Source organism: Pelecanus crispus, chromosome 3, assembly GCF_030463565.1.
Source record: "Pelecanus crispus isolate bPelCri1 chromosome 3, bPelCri1.pri, whole genome shotgun sequence".
Taxonomy (NCBI): domain Eukaryota; kingdom Metazoa; phylum Chordata; class Aves; order Pelecaniformes; family Pelecanidae; genus Pelecanus; species Pelecanus crispus.
Genome location: NC_134645.1, coordinates 86,235,480 through 86,254,325, shown reverse-complemented (window position 1 = coordinate 86,254,325; position 18,846 = coordinate 86,235,480). Strand labels below are relative to the sequence as shown.

Here is an 18,846-nt window from a genome sequence, read left to right as displayed (position 1 = left end):
TCGCCAGCGTCCCTCTGCATGCACCTGATGTGTATGCAGCACCTCGCCTCCCAGCCAGGAGAGAGCTCCAGTTAAGTGGCGCTCTATGTATTTTATAGCGAATATTCTCGAGTAGCTGCACTGCAATGAAGGAGATATCAAGGAGGCCTGTCAGTTCAAAGCTTTTGGGGTTGTTTGAAAATCTTCTTCACGTCAAAGTAAGCAGCCCTAGTATTTGAACAGCTGCTTTGAACAGTGAAAAGGGCTGAGCTGAATCAAAACACTGCAGTGTCTGCCCAAGACACCGCATCACCTTCAACCTGCTTTTATACGAGCAGAGAAAAGGAAAGAAAGGCTGGTGAGCCCTCTAATCCCGCGGGGTCAGCTCCGCCAGAAAGGGGGCACATGACTGTCTCTTTCACGTCCCGAGCGCCTCGGACCCGAGCGGGTCCCCGAGCGGCGGCCGCAGCCGGAGGCCCGCGGCGGGCAGAGAGCGGCGGCCGGGCGCTGGCTCCCCCGCTCCCCGGCGCTCCCCTCCGCGGGGGGAGACGGGAGCGGAGGATGCTTAAGGAGCGCTATTAATGACAGGGCTAACAATGATGGGGAGGACGAGGAGGTGGAGTCTGCGGCGGCTCTGAAAGCACCGGCCGCGCTCCTCGCCGCTCCCAGCTGCGGCTCCATGGGCGTGCGCTCAGCCGGGGAGGGGGCAGGAGGGGCGGCGAGGGGCTTTGCCGCGGGGCTCGGGTTTTGTCCGCCTCCTAAAAGCCGTGTTGCTACTTCGCTAATCGTGTGGGTGCCGCTAGCCTTTGAGATCCGCCGCCGGGGCGGCAGGGGCGAGAGGCACGCAGGACGGTGACCGCCGGCATCACCTGCCAGGCGGCCGGAGGGCCGGCGAGAGATGCACGACCGGGGCAGGGCCGGAGGGGTTTTCCCCCCCGAAAAAAAAGGGACGGCTGGAGCTCGCTGAGCCCCGCGTCCCGTCTCCTCGCCGCGGCGAGGCACGGGGAGCGCGGTGCGGCCGGCGCCCCGCGGGGAGCGGCCGCCCGTGGGACGCGCACACAGCCGTGGGGCCGGGGCGCAGGGGACTCCCCTCGGACGGCCAGCGGGGGGGGGTCCGCGCCGGCCGAGCACCGCACGCTGGAGGCAGCCGCCTGAAAACCCAGCCCCGCTAGTGACGCGTGGCGTGGCCCCCCGCGTCCCGTCCCACGCATGAGGTGTTGGCAGCGGAGCCGGAGGCGGGCTGGCGGGAAAGCCGCCCCCGGTAGGGGGTCGGCGGCCCCGGGAGCGGGGCGGGAGGGCTGGCCCGGGCGCGGGGAGCGGGGCGGCTCGCCCAGGACGGTCCCCCGCGATGCTTCGGCGGCAGCCTGCTGCGGACTTGCCCTCGGGGTTTTGTTTCAACTCACTGGTCGACACCTAATTGGGAGGAGAGAGACGAGAAAATGAGCATCAAATTATAAAATTCCTGGGTGCCCAGTTGTTTCCCACAGGGGAAACAAAAGGCAGAGCCTCACTTCAGAGGCACTGACTTCCCTCCCCGCGACACTGGCAGAACAGGCAGTATTGTTCTTCCCTTCGCCTGCACGTCGAAGAAAGGGGGAAAAAAAAAAAAACCACCAACAAAACCCCAACCACAACCCCTTAGGAAGAATCTCCACTCTTTCATGGACAAAGTTTGCTCCCCCCCCCCCGCCTCCTCCTCCTCCTCCCTCCCTCCCTCCCTCTCCCTCCCTCCCCACCCCCCGGCAGAAGGAGCTCTTGATACGCCGCTAAAACTAACGAAACGAGGTAACTCCTGCTGCGCCCCTTGTCTCAGGGCTCTGGATATCCTGTTTATGCTGCTTCTGTGTATATGTTTATGTGCAGGAGCCCATCCCCCCGCTCCTCCACACCCCCGCGCAGAGGAATATTTCCAGGCAAAGGAGCCTTTCCAGCGCTCCCGTTAAATACGATGATTTATAAACAACTCGCAGAAGAAAGCTGTTTCTTGTTAGTAGTAATAAATTCCCCGGTCCGCCCTATTGTATTATTTCGATGAAGATAGCGGGAGCCTGCGACGCGCACCTACCCCCGTGAGCAGTTTATTTGCGAGACAAAGCTATGGCTTCCAGCTCAAAAACGGGCACTGAACTCTTTTCGCGGCGGCCAGCCCGGGCGCTGCTCGTTCCTAGGAAATCCGGATCCAGTTCCAGGGTCTCCTTCCTTCCTGTCCGGGCCGCAACTTCTTTTTTTTTTTTTTTGCCTTCCCTATGGCCCTCTTTCTTCTAATTTTTTTTTTTTCCTTCATCACCCCCCCCCCCCCCCCCCCCCCCCTCAGATATTCCGTACCGCTGCAGAGCCGCCGGCGCCGCCGAAGCGGACCCGCAGGCCCCCCGTCCCCCCCGGGACGGGACGAGCGGAACAATACCACCTCCGCGGTTCCGAGGTGCGAAGCCCCCGGTATCGCCGGCGGGGGCGGCGTGCGCTCCGGGGAGCAGCGGGCGCCCGGGGGCCGGCGAGGCCGGCGGGCGGGGAGGGGGGCGGCCCGCTCCCCGCCCCCGGGGGCGCGGCGCTCCCGGGCCCCGCCGGCGGGGCCGGCTGCGGGGGGCGGCGCTGCGTGCGCTCGGCCCGGCTGAGAAAGTTGGGGTGGGGGGGGGGAGAGGGGGGGCGGCCGGGCGTCCCCCCGGCCCGCAGCAGCCGCCCCGGGGCAGCAGACCGGCGGCGGGGCGCGAGCAACAGGAGCCGGCGGGCGGAGCGGCGGCGGCGGCGGCGGCAGAGCCTCCCGCCGGCGGGGCGGGGCGGGGCGGGGCGGGGCGGGGCCGGGCGGGGCGGGGCCGGCGGCGGACCACACACACACACACACACCCCCCACACCCCCCCCCCCCCGCGCTTCCCGCCTCCTCCGCCTCCCTCCCTGCCGCCGCCCGCCGCCGCCCCCGCCCCGCGGCCGCCGCTCCCCCCGCGCCCCGTTCCCCCCTCGGAGTTGGGTTCCAGAGGGCGGTCGGGGGCGGGGCCCGGGGGGCGGGGGCGCCGGCGCCGGGGCGCGCCAATGGCGGGCGGCGGCGGCGGCGGTTGCCAGGGGCGCCCGCGTCCGTCAGGGCGCAGGGAGCCAATGGCGTGCGGCGGCGGGGGCGGGGCGGCCGCGCGTGCCTTCGCAGTGGGCCCCGCCGCGCGGGCCGGGGGGGCGCGGGCGCCGCGCGGCGCCCGAGGCGAAAAAGTAGCTGTCAAAATGCGCGGCGCCTTTAACCGGCGCGATCAGTGCGGCTCGGCGAGTCATGGCGACCGCAGCCTCCAACCACTACAGCCTGCTCGCCTCCGGCTCCCCCCATGGTGCACGCCGAGCCGCCCGGCGGCATGCAGCCCGGCGGCGGCTACCGCGACGCCGGCGCCCTGGTGCAGGCGGACTACGCGCTGCAGAGCAACGGGCACCCGCTGAGCCACGCTCACCAGTGGATCGCGGCGCTGTCCCACGGCGGCCCCGGCGGCGGCGGCGGCGGCGGCGGCGGGGGCGGCGGCGGCGGCGGCGGCGGCGAGGCGCCCTGGTCGGCGGGCGCGCTGGGCCAGCCCGACATCAAGCCGGCGGTGGTGCAGGCGGGCGGGCGCGGCGACGAGCTGCCGCCGCCGCCGCCGCCGCCGCCGCCGCAGCACCCGCCGCCGGGGCGGGCGCCGCACCTGGTGCACCACGGCGGCGGCGGCGGGCACCACGCGGCGGCGGCGGCGGCGGCGGCGGCGGCGGCGTGGCGGGCGGGCGGCGCGGCGCACCTGCCGCCCGGCATGGCCGCGGCCAACGGCGCGCAGGCGGGGCTGCTCTACTCCCAGCCGCCCGGCTTCACCGTCAACGGGATGCTGGGCGCCGCGCAGGCCGGCGCTGCACCACCACGGCCTGCGCGACGCCCACGAGGAGCCGCCGCCGGGGCCGCCCGGGCCGCCGCACCACGGCGCCGAGCACCCGCCGCCGCCCCACGGCCCCCACCCCGGGGCGGCCGGGCCGGCGCCCCCCGCCGCCGCCGCCGCCGGCGCCGCGCCCCCCGGGCCGCCGCCGCACCACGACCCGCACTCGGACGAGGACACGCCGACCTCGGACGACCTGGAGCAGTTCGCCAAGCAGTTCAAGCAGCGGCGCATCAAACTGGGATTTACCCAAGCGGACGTGGGGCTGGCGCTGGGCACCCTCTACGGCAAACGTCTTCTCGCAGACCACCATCTGCCGCTTCGAGGCCCTGCAGCTCAGCTTCAAGAACATGTGCAAGCTGAAGCCTTTGTTGAACAAGTGGTTGGAGGAGGCGGACTCCTCCTCGGGCAGCCCCACCAGCATAGACAAGATCGCGGCGCAGGGCCGCAAGCGGAAAAAAGCGCACCTCCATCGAGGTGAGCGTCAAGGGCGCGCTGGAGAGCCACTTCCTCAAGTGCCCCAAGCCCTCCGCCCAGGAGATCACCTCGCTCGCGGACAGCCTACAGCTGGAGAAGGAGGTGGTGAGAGTGTGGTTTTGTAACAGGAGACAGAAAGAGAAGCGCATGACTCCCCCGGGAGGGACGCTGCCGGGCGCCGAGGACGTGTACGGGGCCAGCAGGGACACGCCGCCGCACCACGGGGTGCAGACCCCCGTGCAGTGAACTCGCGGCGGGGGGCGCCCGGCCCCTCCTCCTCCTCCTCCTCCTCCTCCTCCTCCTCCTCCTCCTCCTCTCCTTCCCCCAACTTTTGATTGTCCTCCTTTTTTTTTTTTTCTTTTTGGTTTTCCTTTTTTTTTTTTAATTATTGTTTTCTCCTATCTTTAAAAAAAAAAAAAGACAAAAAAAGAAAAAACAAAAAAACCGCGCAAAAAAAAAAAAAAAGAAAAAAAAAGAAATCAAATCAAAAAGCGAGCGAGCGAGAGGGCGAGCGCGAATCACAGCAGACAGACAGACAAAGCACCTGCACCGGACTGTCCCTTAGACGGTAGCAGGTGCGATGCTGTATTTTGACCTTTCCCAGGCGAATGCCCGTGCACCGGAGTGGAGTGAGTACCGCGCACAGGCAGGCAGGCACCGGCAGGGCAGCGGCAGGCACCGGCACCGGCACCGGCACCAGCACCGGCACCGGCACCGGCACCGGCAGGGCAGCGGCAGGGCAGGCGCAGGGCGAAGCAGTTCGCACAAAACTCCCTTGCTCGCTGGCGAAAAAATACGGCGCTGCCCGGCCGGGGAGGGGGCGGGCGGGGGGCGGGGGGGGGGGACCGCAGCCACCTCGGGTCCCCTCCGCAGCCCCCTCCCGCCACACAAAGGCAGATTGCATTGTGGAATGTCGCTCGGTGTTGGCACATGCTGCTGTGTTTATTTTCTGTGGATCCCCTGTAGGAATATTTAAAAAAAAAAAAAAAAAAAAAAAAGAAGAGAAAGGAAAAGCTATCCCTTTTGATGTAGACAGTATTTAACCGTACCAATTTGCACTGCAAGAAAATCGAAGTTTACATAAACAAATTCTTTTTTTTTTCTTTTTTTTTTTTCCTTCCTTTCCGACCTTAATTTTGCAAATGACTTGCATTTTCCACGGTGAGCGTTAGTCAACCAGTGACCGGTCTACAATATGTTACTGTGTTTTAGCCTTTGCTTTATGTGTATATGTGAACTTTTGTTATAAACAAGTCTTCTTAAATATGTGTAACGCTTATTTTCTCCTTTTACCGTAGCAAAAAGAATGCGTATATCTGTATGTATGTATACATATGCATGCGTGCATAGACGTACATATATACACATATATATATAATCTCTATATATACGCATATATATGCACCGCCAGCTTCCATTCTCCAGAGACGTGACTCTCGTAATTGCTTAATATACGCCTTCAACGGCAAGAGTCGAGTTTGGAGAAGGGAGAATGATGCAAATCGACAAAGTAAACTTCATTTTCAGGCAGTGTGTCCGGGGGCCGAGGCGCAGCCGGAGGGGGAGGAAAAAAATATATGCAGCCCTTCCAGATTGTGTCAGTGCGGGCGAGCAAGGCCCGGTGTGGGAAAGGCGGAGGCGAAACAACACGTTTCCAGAGTTTTCCTGGAGAAAGTGGCACTTGCTTGAGAGGGAAAGGGGATTGTTTGGCTTCACCCCCTCCAACACCCCCCCCCCCCCCCCCAGGTCCCTTTCCCTTCCCCTCCTCCCCCCGAGGCTCCCCGTGCGTGCCTTTAGCATCCCCGGTCCCACGGCCCGGGCGGCCCGTGCCCATGTCAGCCCCCAAACTTTCTTTCATTGAGCAGTTTCGCACCCAGGCAGAGCCAGGGAGAGCCCGAGGAGCTGCTGGGCCCGAGTGGGGGGTGCCCGGCTGCTTACACCTGCGTGTAAACACACGCTGCCTCCTCCTCTCCGCAGAGACCGTGTGCGGGTTTGGTTCTTTTTTTCGCTTTTATTTTTTGTATTTTTTTTTTCTATTCGTATCTAGCTCCCCCTTCCCTCCCCGCCCCCCCCCCCCCCCCCCCCCATCCTTTGGTCAGATTGCGGTATAATTTATTGAAGGAAAGGACCAGTTTTAACTTGGGCAGCCTTGTGTCTTTCACTGGGGAATGAAATGAAGTGGGAAAAAAAAAAAAATGCCATTTTTCAATCAGTCTTTTTTCCCCCCTTCGTTAGTAGTTTTAAAGTGCATTTCGTGACACTATCTCAATGGGAAACGGTTAACTTTCCAAAAAAAAAAAAAAGAGAAAAACCCACGGGGACAAAAAAAAAAAAAAGGAAAAAAAAAAGCAAAACAAAAAGCTCTAAAGGGAAGCAGAGGAGCGGGACCTCGGAGCAGCGCATGTATGTGCGTGTGTCTGCGTGCGTGTGTTTGTGTACTTATGCACACACACAGCTATGCATATACATTAGAGGAACTTTAAACTATGATAGTTATAAATTCATAAAGGGATCATTTAGTCAGCACAAACGGGTGCTATAGAGGCAAAGCATTTTTATAATCTAAAAGTTTACTTAGTTGAGTGTTGGACAATTATGGAGAAAAAACAGTGAAGCATTCTCTCGCAGAACTCTCCTATAAATATTGCATTCAGTAGCTAAGGCTTTAGAGTATGTTTCTCATTGTCTTTTAAAGCGCCTGTGACATTGGGTTTTCTTTCCTTCTTTCTTTCTCTCTCCCTTTCTTTCTTTCTCTCTTTCTTTCTTTCTTCTTGGTAAGACAGATGATGATTTCTAAGAGGCACATGCATTAGCCTTTTTCCTAGTTTTCCAGCAATTGTTACAAAGATACGGGCACCAAGCTTTTCTCTTTTCTTTTTTTCTTTTTTTTTTTTTTTTTTTTGATGTATTGAGCTGCTTGTTATTTAAAGTGTTGAGGACTAGCACCTAGTGAAGTGAATCAGATCAGGGCAGATCCAGTGGTAAAGGGAGGAAATGAACTTTCAGACACTTATTAATACGTGCGTAAGGTCAGAAAACGGAGTCGAGAGGATGTTTGAGAAAAGCCTCAAACTCCAAATAGGTTTACTAAAAAAAAAAAAAAGTTACCACGCAAACCTTACCACTATGTATATATGTTTAATATTTGTCCTTTGAAATGCAGAAATAGTTTCAATGTTTTCTTTGTCTATTTTTCTTTTTTTTTTTTTTTAAATGCTACCCAGGGAAATATTTTCATATCATTTTTAAGTGGCCTGCCTCAATGTATATTTATTTCTTTTAAAGCAAACAGGTTATGGAAACTGTTTTTCTGTAGCTTTAAATGAGTAGGTGAACAAAATCTATATGGGATGTAATTTTTTTTTTTTTTTTTTTTGGTTCAGTCTCTTTAAAAATACTTTGTTTTGGTACATTTGGATGTGCTTGTGGGGAAAAATAAAAACGCAGAGATCCTTATATATTTATGTTAAAGTAATATTTTATTATCTACATAAAACAGAAATGCACAATACCTTCATAGTTTGTTCTAATTATTGAAATATCTTTATTTTATTTTTAAAGATAGCACAGATTTGCATAGTCCTTAAGATTTGGAGGGAGAACACCCCAGTACTTACACTGAGTTGAGTTCTGTGTAAAAGCACCGCCATTCCTTTATATTTCATGGAATTTTTGGAATAAATTTGATGCCTATACCGAGAGGTTCCACGTTCATAACTTCCAGGGACTCGAAGGAGAGCCTCAGGAGCTGTGTTCATTGCGTCTCTCCGCAGATGAACCGCAGCGGTGTGGTTTGAAGCATTGATTTCTGTGCGGGTAGGGGTGTCCCGCCTTTGATGCTGGCGGGGGGATCTGCTCCTCAAGTTAGTTGCGTGTTCTGGCGGCAGGCGTGGGGGAGAAGAGACTCTCCTCGTTCCCTTTTGATAATTTAAGGTCTGACTCCTTAAAAAAAAATTAAAAAAAAAAAAAAAAGAAGAAGAAGAAAGAAAGAAAAACAAAAAGGCGGGGCTTACTTATGGGGAGTACTGGTTAAAAGAGGGAGGACGGATCCGGCTGCCCGGCGGGGCTTCGCACCCCTGGGGCGGGCGGGCGCTGCCCGCGCCGGGCCCCGCAGCACCGGCACCGAGCCGGCAGGCCCGGGGCTCTCACGTTAGGCGTCTGCGGCTCCGTGCGTGTACGACCCGGTCGGTTTTACCGGGAGGGGTCCCGGCGTGCGGGGCTCGGCGAGCGGCATCCACCTGAGCGGTGTCGGCACATGCGGCGGCGTGTTCAAGTCTTTTTTTGGCTGGCTCCGTTTCCTAAGTGCAATATCCTGCTCTTCTCCCCCTCTCCCCCCACCCCCCCCCACCCCCACCCCCCCCGCCTTCCCCATAGTTTCTGGGCTTATTAGATTTAATCATCTTTTCTAACTCCTAGTCAATATTACACTCATCCCGAACAGATTCAGCTAAATGATCTTATCAATAGTTTCGAGGAGAAGTGACAGAAAGAAGAAGTGTTTTGTGACCGCAGACGTGCTGACGGGTAAAATGTTGAAGCCGGCTATGGATTTAAAAGTCCTCGGTCAATAGCCCGCGGAGCCGGCTGCGGAAAGCGGGCAGCCTCTGCCCTCTGCAGGACACTCGGGTGGGCGCCGGGGGAATATTTCGCCTTTGGCGGCAGGGCCCTGCTATCGGCGAGCCCTCCCGTGTCGGGTGGACAGGAGGTGACTCGACGGGACGGTGCCTTGCTCGGCGGGGCCGCCCCGACGCCGCGGGGATGGCCGCCCAGAGCCGGTGGCGGGGCGGCGGCCCCCCGCCGTGCCCGGGGCCGGGCCGGCCGCTGCGGAGGGCCCCGGGCTGCTCCTCCGGGGGTCTTCGCCCGAGGAGAGGCCCACCAGGTGGGAGCGACTCGCCTTCCCGGCTGGTTGCGGGGAGGCCGGCCGGTTGCGGGGTCCTCTTCCCTCTTTCCTTCTCTCTTTTAAGAGGAAGAAGAGGGGGAAAATGGAGCGGCCGTAGGATGCACCTTCCGCAGGTGGATGTCGGGGGGGCGGCAGCTCCCCGAGCTGCCCCCCACTCATTCCCAGCAGGGACTCTCTGTCGTAGCTCAGATGTCAACAACAAAAGCCCTGTTCCCTCGGCTCGCTGCCCCTGACGGAGGCCGAAACGGGAAGGCTGGAGGACACCCCGCATCCCCAAGCCCTTGAGTCGCGATCGCCTCCCCCCCGCCGTGCCCCCGGCTGCGCGGGGGGTGAGAGGCAGCGGTCGGTGCTGCCCGCCCCGGCGAGCGCTCTGCCGAAGGCGGGCAAAAGGGGGACGGGGCTTGGAAAGAGAGGAGCGGGGGGACGGGAAATAATCGGGCAAAGCCCGCAGGTCGCGGGGCAGGCCGGGGTGGTCCCTCGCCGGGTGATGCTCTCGGGCCGGGCAACTTGCGAGAGCCCCGACGGATGCAGAAGCCCCGGTCGCCCCCGGGTCCTCCCCGTCGTGTCTTTCTTACCCCCCCCGTCGGGTTTTGTTGGCGGGAGCTCGGGGTTCCCCCCGTCCCGAGACCCCCTCTTCCAGTGCCCGGTTCCCCGGGCGCGCTTCCCCGCTGCCTCCGCCTTCCCGGCCTCCCGCCTGGGCCCCAACCCCCAGCCTGGGGCCACCCCCTCCTCCGGCCCCCCCGCTGGGGAAACCCCCCGTCCCCCGGCTGCCTGCCCTGCCCGCCGGGGCGGCCCCAGGCCCCGCGGTTGTCCCAGGCCGCGTTGCTGGGCTTTGGTCGCTCTTTGTTCCGCTGCCGTCGGTGCGGGGCTGCTCCCGGGACGGGGCGACCCGCCCGGGGAGGGGAGGCGGCGGCCCCCGCTGGGCGATGGGGCCCGGCGGCGGCGGGGGGAGAGCGGCGCTGAGCTTAGTCCGGCTTAAACCTTAAATAAAGCCTTAGCTAAAGCCACGGGGAGGGTGGCGTAGACGGGGTGTCCCCGCAGCCCGGGCCCGGGCAGCGCCTTGCGGGGCAGCGGGGTGGGAGCAAGGCGGGGTGGGGGGGGGGGAGATGGCGGCGGCTTCTCGGCGGGTGGACAGCGCAGCGGCGGCCTTTTGCCGCCCGAAAACGGAGGCTGGGCGTTGAGGTCTGTCTTGGAAAACGTGGCTCTCCCGCGTCCTCCGCTCCTTCGGGGGTTATGTATTTATTTTGTGTTTCGGAAGGGGAGGGGGCCTGGGCTGCCGCTCTGGCTTTAATCTTGAGTTGGAAAAGAAAAAAAAAAAAAAACCCGGCAATTTTGCAGAGTTGCGGGCGCTAAGTTGGTACTTTGTGCTCGGGGCATGGCCAGGTTGTCGTCGGGGCTGTAGGAAGATGCTCCGAGGAAGGCGAGTTTCACCTTGGCCGGGCGGCCGGGGCTCCGGGCGGTGCTTGGAGGAGCGGGGACTTTTCTGGGGGAAATCAGAGCGAAACCGAAGCGTGCTTTAGCAGAAATGGTAAAGTAAAAACCGAGAACTCCTTCTCAGACCCGACTTCTCGTCAAACTATGAACCAAACGAGTGGGCTTTTCGGCGGGCGAGTCCGAGCCGCGGCGCGTGGGTTTCCACGCCGCACCGGGCCTCAGCCCGCGGCCTGACCCACGCTGGGGGTCTCTTTCCTCCAACCGCAAACCCCTGCCTAAAAAGGCCGTGTAAATACCTCCGACACCCGGCCGAGTGTCCCGGGCGCGCCGGGGTTTCCCTCAGCCCCCCCCGGGGCCGGGGAGGCCGCCGGTGCCGGCGCGGAGCCCCTTGCCCTCGCACCCCCTTCCTCCGCCGGCCCCGCACCGCCCACGCAAGGCCGGGCCTCCCCGCGGGACGCAGGACTCGGCCCCTGCCCTCCCGTCGGCGGGCGAGGGGGAGGGATGGGCCGAGGGCCCCGGGGAAGGGGCGAGTTCGGCCGGTGTCTGCCTGGCCCCGTCCGTGCGCGGGATCGGTGCCCCCCCCCCCCCCCCCCGCCCTTGCCCAGGGCAGAGCCGCTGCCGGCCCCGGGGCCGGAGGGCTCCCCCCCCCCGCCTCCCTGCGAGGGGTGCAGGGCGTTGGGGGGCGGCGGGGCCGGCCCGGGGGACCCCACCGCTCCCACGGCGGGGCCGGGGCGGTGCGGGCAGCCCCGCAGAGCCGCCGGGGCGGGGAGGCGGCCCCGGCGCCGGGCCCCGGCTCCGTCCCGGCTGCGGCCCCCCCGGCGGCCCCGCAGCCTCCAGCCCGGGCGGGCCCAGCCGGGCCCCCCGCGCGTCCCCGGGCACGTCCGCAGAAATGTCGTTTTTAAGGATTAAAAAGCGAGCAGGCCGGTAGGAAGTTGGCGGCCGGCGTTTCTTCCCCTCCTCCTGGCAGGGCGGTAAATCCTGGCAGGAAAGCCCGGGCAGAGGCGGCTCCTAAAAGTGCTGGCGAGACCGCTCGCCCCCTCCTCTTCCTCGTCCCGTCCCCTCCCGGCCCGGGAGCTGTGAGAGGCGCTCGTCTAAAAGTTAGGACTTGTTTTTAGCCAGCCTGACTCATTCATTAATTCCCTTTCCCTCCTTGATTCATTCATGTCTACAGTCATTCATTGCCAAGTCCATGGAGGCATCAGCTCCTTGGTCAGTAGGGGAGACGTACAAACAAGGATGGTGCTATTTATTTCCCTCTGCCTGTGGATTTCTAAGACGTTCAAGCAGGCACAATCATTAAACTAATTTGTATTTGATTGTTTGGGCGGACGGGGGTGAATTTTATTGCACTAAGCATTCAAGCACGCACGCATCGCTGATTACCAGTATACATTAAATAAAGTTGTTTGTACACATTGTCTTACCACATATAGGCAGTCTTATTATTCTAATTACTCTAATTAGTGCATTGAAATGTTTTCTACTTGATTTGAGGAGACAGTGATTAGTTCTATTACTTCTTTTAACTCTTATTTCATGGAAAACTGTTGATGCATGAAACAATTACCTTGTTTTTCTCTTTAATATAGCGCGGGCCAAAAATATGATGAAATTATACCGTTGGCGGGTAGAAACATCCATCTATTTTCCCTTTTTGAAACAGCTTCCATTTTTTATAGACCCCCCCCACCAGATAGACACTTTCTTCCCCCCAAGCGTTCGCAAATAATTATTTCTAGCCAAAGCAGCACATTGCTTCTTTACAATTTCTTCTGCTAGTGCTTTGGTACTTTATGGTTGTAGCATTCACTTCCCCCCCCCCCCCCCCAAAAAAAAAAAAAAAAAGGGAGTCTGAGGTATATTTGATGCGAATCTATTTCATAAGTTTTAAATTAAGGTTACTATTAATTGATAAGATCAGTTCACCAAACATGTTACTTCGATAGGGAATTGTAATTAAAACCTTAATCCCGTTTGAGACTTATTTTTTTTCTTAAACACTTTCTTGAGGGATTTTTTTTTTTTCTTTTTTCTTTTTTCCCTTTTCCGTGGCTGTTGTCGTTTTGAGCACAGCGGAGGTACGAAGCGGAGCCCAGACCCCACCAGAGCAGGGAGGTTATTTCGTTATCAAAATACCCGTCTTCACTATTGAGCCAATAGAGGTTTTGTGTCGAGTTTGGGGATATGTGTGTGTGTGTGTGTGTGTGGTTTTTTGCCTTTTGTGTTGATGTGCCGGCCACTTAAACCCAGCCGGTGACAAAGCAGGCGGCGGGGACGGAATCTCGCCTTCCTCTCACGTTACAGACAGGGAGACTGGCTACTTCTCGGTCATAAAAAACACTGCTTTTATTGTTGGTGTCTCCCTCCCTCCTCTTCCCGCTAGTTTGTTAAATACATACGAAGGGGTGGGGGGAAAAAAATAAAAAAAAATAAAAAAAGGGGGAAAAAAAAAACAAGAAACGCAAACCGTCCCGTAAATTCTTAGAAGTCCAGGTCTGGAGGGAAATCTATGGAGTTACATAGGTAAATACTGGGCCTAGGCTGCTTATACTTTTAATATTTAAACTGGGATTATAGGGGATCTAAAGACGCCTTCCTAACCTTTGCCAATTGCCTATGCAAGGAGAAATCCCGCAAGATGCACAAAGGGGCCCGGCGGCTTCCCACTGCCTCTGACAAGCGACTCCGCCGCTGCTGTGGCTGGGGACCGAGTTTCCCCCAGGGTCGAGGTGATTTTGGGGGTGGCGGGGAGGGAGACGGGGGCAGCGGTGGGGTTTGGGGAGGGTGTTTTTTTTTGGGGGGGTGGGGGGGGGTTGTCTTGTTTCTCCTTCCCGCAGAGCCTCGTCTCGCCCCGCTTCGTGGACCGGCCTCACAGCCGGCAGCGTTTCGGCCCACGGAAGACGCCGTCGGCTCCGGCTCCGGCCCCGGTCCCGGCCCCGGTTCCCCGGGGCCGGGACCGGGGCCGGGGCCGGAGCCGGAGCCGGGGCCACGCGTGGAGCGTGGGCTCCCCCCAGCGGTCGCCGCCGCCTCCGCGGGGGCTCCCCCGGGAAGGGCAAGGGGAGCATCCCCCCACCCCCCTCCTCTCCGAATTTCTCTCTCCTTGGATGCAAGGACGACGGGGCCGGGCTCCGGGGCACCCGGCGGAGAGGTCGCTGCAGCCCGCGGTGCCTCTGTGGGTGGTGGGGGGGAAGAAAGTCGTGAGTACGCTTGTTGTTCTCCCCTCAGTTTTATCCTTTTGTTGTTGTTGTTCTTGTTTTAAATATACGCACAGCAGCAGCAAAGTCCGGCGTTAAACGTCCTGCTTCCCCTGCTGTCTGGCTGGGAGTTAAAAAAAAAAACCAGCGGACCCCAGGCTTATTTGCAACCCCCCACCCCAAAAGGCTGGGAGAGAGGATGCGCTTTGCCTTCCCACGGAAGGAGGGCTGGGGAGATGCCTCATCCCGCCGAGTGGCAAACTCTCTTCCAGCTCCGCAACGCCGTGTTGGATAGCCGGACAAACCCACGCCACCTCCCCTCCGCAGCATGGAAGCGGCCCCACGGAGCCTCGCTCCGCCCCGCCACCCGTGGAGGGGGACACCTGTGGGGCTCGGCTCTTCCGACCGCGCTGCGTGGGAGCGGTGTCGGTCCTGCGGCTGCCCTTAAGTTTGGTGCGAGGTCTGATCCCAGCGCCAGGTATCCCACAGCCCGGGGGAGCCACTATCTGCCCCGCCGTGCATCCCTGGGTGCTCCATCCTGCCCGGCAAGCAGGGATGAAATCTGGGGAGCCGGAGCTGGGCAGGTCCTCAGCACCTTCCCCACCTGGCACCCTTCTTCTGGTGCGGGGGCCGGGTCTCAAATCCCACCATTTCACCAAATGGCTTCTGTTCTTGCTGAAGTCAAATCATCCCAGGTGCCAGACCAAAGGCCTCCAAAAAAAAAAACCCAACCAAACCCCAAACCCCTTCCCCTTTGGGTGAAACCCCCATTTCCCAGGAACAGAGAACCAGAGACAGCCCTGGTCTCCCGCAGGGCTGTTTGGTACCGGCTGGGTGCTCTCTCTTTTCACCCAACACCACGACAGCCTCACGGCACAACTGCAACACCCATCCCACGCCGCCTGACAGCTGTCAGAGGTTCGGCTCTTTAGGGGACCCAGACCCCAGCAGCAGCAGTGGCTAGTAAGACCGTATGAGTTTACATCTTGCATTCATTTCAGTGCTACTGGTTTCGTAACTACCGCTTGCCACGCTGCGTAAGTTGGTGCTCAAAACGCTAAAATATCGCCAATATCAGGAACCCAAGCCATTCAGACATTCTGCTACAGCAGACTGTAGTGCGCTGAAAACAGGTAAGTGACATACCACGACCTCACAGTCTTCTGCTAATTCAATAAGCAAATTGAGCTGAAACAAAACAAAACAAAACAAAACAAAAAACCCAAGAAAGATTAAGTTTTAGAAAGAAAAGAGCATTCTGCACAGAACTAATCACACTACAGCCAGCCAATGCTGTAGCGCTAAGCAGACATGGGAGAAAATAACCTGTTTTCCAGCTGAACGTCAGTTGTGGATCTGTTCAGACAACAGAAATAAGCTGCTATGCACACGGCTGGAACAGGAAAGGTAAGCAGTGGCTGCACCTTCCACTAGAGACCAAGCCTGTGGCAGTCCTAGCTGTGGAGACAGCTCTCTTTGCAGCAGGCAGAAAGCCACGACGAAGGTTCAGCCTCTAAAGGGAAAAGCTGGCTTCATTTCAGGGACCCTTCCTAAACAGGCAGATAAGCAAGTATGGATTTATGTGTTAATGGGTTTGGGGAGCTGGATAACATTGACCTTCTGCATACTAATTTTGTTGAACACCCTCAGTGTATAGATCATATCCTGAACCAGACAGTCTTAATTTTGGGTAGAACCTAGGCCCTTAACTTAAGCAGTCCCTTATTAAAATAATGTCTGGCCCTTTGAATTGGGCAAGAAAAAGGATGGACAACCCAGCCCGCCTACATGCCTTCTGTCGCCGACTATGGGAGGGGGGTGTTCCAGAGGACCTGTGGAGGGGCAGCCGGTCCATTCGGCTTCGGTGCTGCCACCTCTCCAGCTGAGCATTCAGAAATACAGGCACAGCCGCAGCCAGGGCCAGACCACTGTATGTCTATATAGAGTTGCACATCTATAGGGGCAGGTTAGATTTCGCTTCTCTCCCGCCCACGGGCCCTACCTACAAGGCTGAAATCAATCTCCCTCTTCCCCGTGTGGCGCAGCACCGTGACTCTCGGACCCCTGCCTCTACCCCTTCAGCGAGAGGGCAGAGGGGGGCTCACCCAGAGCATCGCCGTGTAAGCCAGCGGCTAAGCCCCGGCTGCACCTTCAGCTCCCCTTGGCCTGAATCCGAGGCTTCCTACATCCTCGTGGTGCTCTGCCGCCAGACTCGGACCTAAGGCTTACCAGGTCGAGTAAGGCTGGCTGCAGGCGGTGTCCAGCACCTACCAGTCCTAAAAACACAGCCGAAACCCAGGGCCACAGGCTCTTACAGCCCTGTCGTTTACATGTCCCAAACGCTTTCTATTTAAGGTCAGATTCAGCAGAGTCCAGAGAGTCTGGGGTAAGAAGGATGTGCTGTGGAGTTTGCAGGAGTCCTCAGAGGCCGCGACTGTGACAGCGGCGAGCGCTGTAAAACACGAGTAACAGCCTCATTGAAATGCCACAATCCCAACCTGCTGCCCAATACAGAAGAGCATCCTGAGTGAATACAGCCCATTTTCTCATTTCTGTCAGTTTTGAGACAAAATATAGCATTGCTATTTCTCGACCAGAGGGAATGGCCTCTCTGCCTTCCCTGGACAGATCCTGCTGTTCTGTGCGAGCGGGGCCACGACAGGTACTCACTGTCCGGCAGGCAGAGAGATGCACAAAGGAGCTGGAGTTCCCTCACTCTTCCAAATTTAAACTCATCATCTGTAGAAGACTTCTGGGAAAAAGTGTTTTTATAAGGAGACAGCGTTGTTCGAGGAAAAATATACGCTAGGGAGCAAGGTAGCACGCTTTCTTTCTTGCAAAAAGAGGAGTGTACATTTTCACTTCGATCCATCTACTGATGCGTGGCACTAAACCCCTCCAGTCCAGAGCCACAGTTGAATATGGCAGCTCTATCTGCCAGAGCTCAGGTTCAGTTCCTGCCAACTGAGAGCTGTAAAAACTGCCTAAGGACTGTGTATTTAGGAAAAACGCAAAAAGGCGGGTCATCACGCCACCCCCTTGCTACCGACTTCTTGCTATCAGGTGACAGATAGCGCCCGATCATTAGCTGGAGATCATTAATCTCGATCTGTGACTCCTTTCCAAAGATCTGCCACTTTGAGCAGTGGAGGCACGGATGCGAAAGCCTCTGTGCCTTTTGGAGAGCAGCGCAACACCTGTGGATCAATACTTTAACTTGAAAGCTGCTGTCATTCTCTGAAGAAACTGAATTATTTAAAAGTATATATATAAAAAAATTAGAGCGGTTTGGTACATCTCTAGGTTTGATCAGTACCCACTGTATTTTGCTCTTACGAATCCTTTTTCTTAGACAATTCAAAGATAATGATTTACTCTTGCATAACACTTAAGTTCTCTGTGAATCTCATTGCTACGAGATACAGTAAATACTACCTGATCACACACAGCTGGAAAGTGAATTACAAGTTTACTAACTCGTCCCCAGGTCAATCGGCAGGCACAGCACTGACAACACAGTCCAGAGTGCCCACCCGAAGGCTCTGTACCTACCCACCGCTTTTTTTCCCTTCCCTAATCACTTAAAAAAGATGAGTATCTTATGCTCAATGCTAGGTAGTGGTTGCAGACCTTAAAGAAAAGATGTCTGCTGGAGGAATGAAAGTTACTGCAAAGCATCCTATCAGGTCTATCAATGCATTGTATGGAAAAAAAAAAATATACAAATGCTGAAAACGGCATGTCATCACCTTGGATGAACTCTCCACGTGATGGTCAGATAATTTTGCACACAAACCCTTTGCAATTACTAAACAGAAGTGACTGCAAAAACGCAGTAAAGATTTCTCTAAACAGCGACACCGCATAGTAAGTTCTCCAAAGTTCATCCCAAAGCACACTCCTTTTACATATTTTCAAAATGTTCAATTAAGCAGTTTAGCGCTCTGACATTTTACTGTAGTCACTGCAAGGGAACAGCTGCTCCCAGCAGCAGCATCCCGGGAACAGGTGTTGGAAAGCGATAGCAGACACCAGACCCCACCATCTTCAGCGGTATCTTGAAGCAAGAATGAGAATTGCTTGCGTCAAACCACACTTCCTGAGATGTAATGCAACTTTTTATTATTCCCATTCCAGTTTTCATTAGCTCTGAGTTGCTTTTGATAATTTTTAGCAACTGTTAAAATGACTAATTTAGACAAGGTGCTCTTGATCCTTCTATGAGAGGTCTCCCGTGCTAAACTAACAGCTGCCCAAATCGCTACATTTACTATTGGATACCAGTACTACAAGAAATAACCTAGGTGGATTGCCAATCGCATCTTTCTGTCACATTCAGTGTAGTTTTTAAATATAGACTGTTTAACAACTATTATCTTATTTTTTTAAATTGTTTTGCCTGTGGTGGACTTTGTTTGAGCCCTGAGCTCATAGCCAGTTAACAAGGCTAATTCTAAGCACGATATATCCTTTTTACAAAGGAACTACGTGGACTGTATCACTGGGCTCCAACTGCATTCAGAGACCTACTGGTCTGAAGCTCGAACTTCAATTTTTTGTGCATTTGCATCCAGAGAAATGGACATGACCTTGCTACAAAAATGCTGCTGCTCTTATTTTAACTCCTAAAGATATCTGGCAGTTCAAAACTGCCTGGTCACCGCATCAGGGCATTTTTATTTCTAGCTTTTCAAAACTGTGAGGGAAAGCATTATGCTGAAATCTGTTCGTAATAATAAACGCCTGCATTGTATATGATGACATTTGATATTAGCAGTGAAAAAACAATCACAGCATGCATGGTATCAGATCTACAGTGTCCTGCTTAAATTCAGTGAAGATTGCCAATTGCATCTTAAAGTAACAGAGAGAAGTTCACGTGTTCGAACGTTTTCACAGAACACTAATCTTTCCTCCGTCCCTCTGGACTGACAGCATGTAAAACCATGAGTACTGAGAATGCATAAGTGCTTTCACTTCCCCAAATAGTAATGC

At 56.7% G+C, this 18,846-nt stretch overlaps 1 protein-coding gene across 1 annotated transcript; it reads left to right on the top strand.

Annotated features, from left to right (window-relative positions):
• Positions 1-3,230: 3,230 nt before the first annotated feature.
• POU3F2 (POU class 3 homeobox 2) lies at positions 3,231-4,569 on the top strand. The gene is given in 5 exon segments (XM_075708025.1): positions 3,231-3,278; positions 3,280-3,812; positions 3,814-4,135; positions 4,137-4,301; positions 4,303-4,569. Coding segments are annotated over 5 exon segments (1,335 nt in total).
• Positions 4,570-18,846: the final 14,277 nt, after the last annotated feature.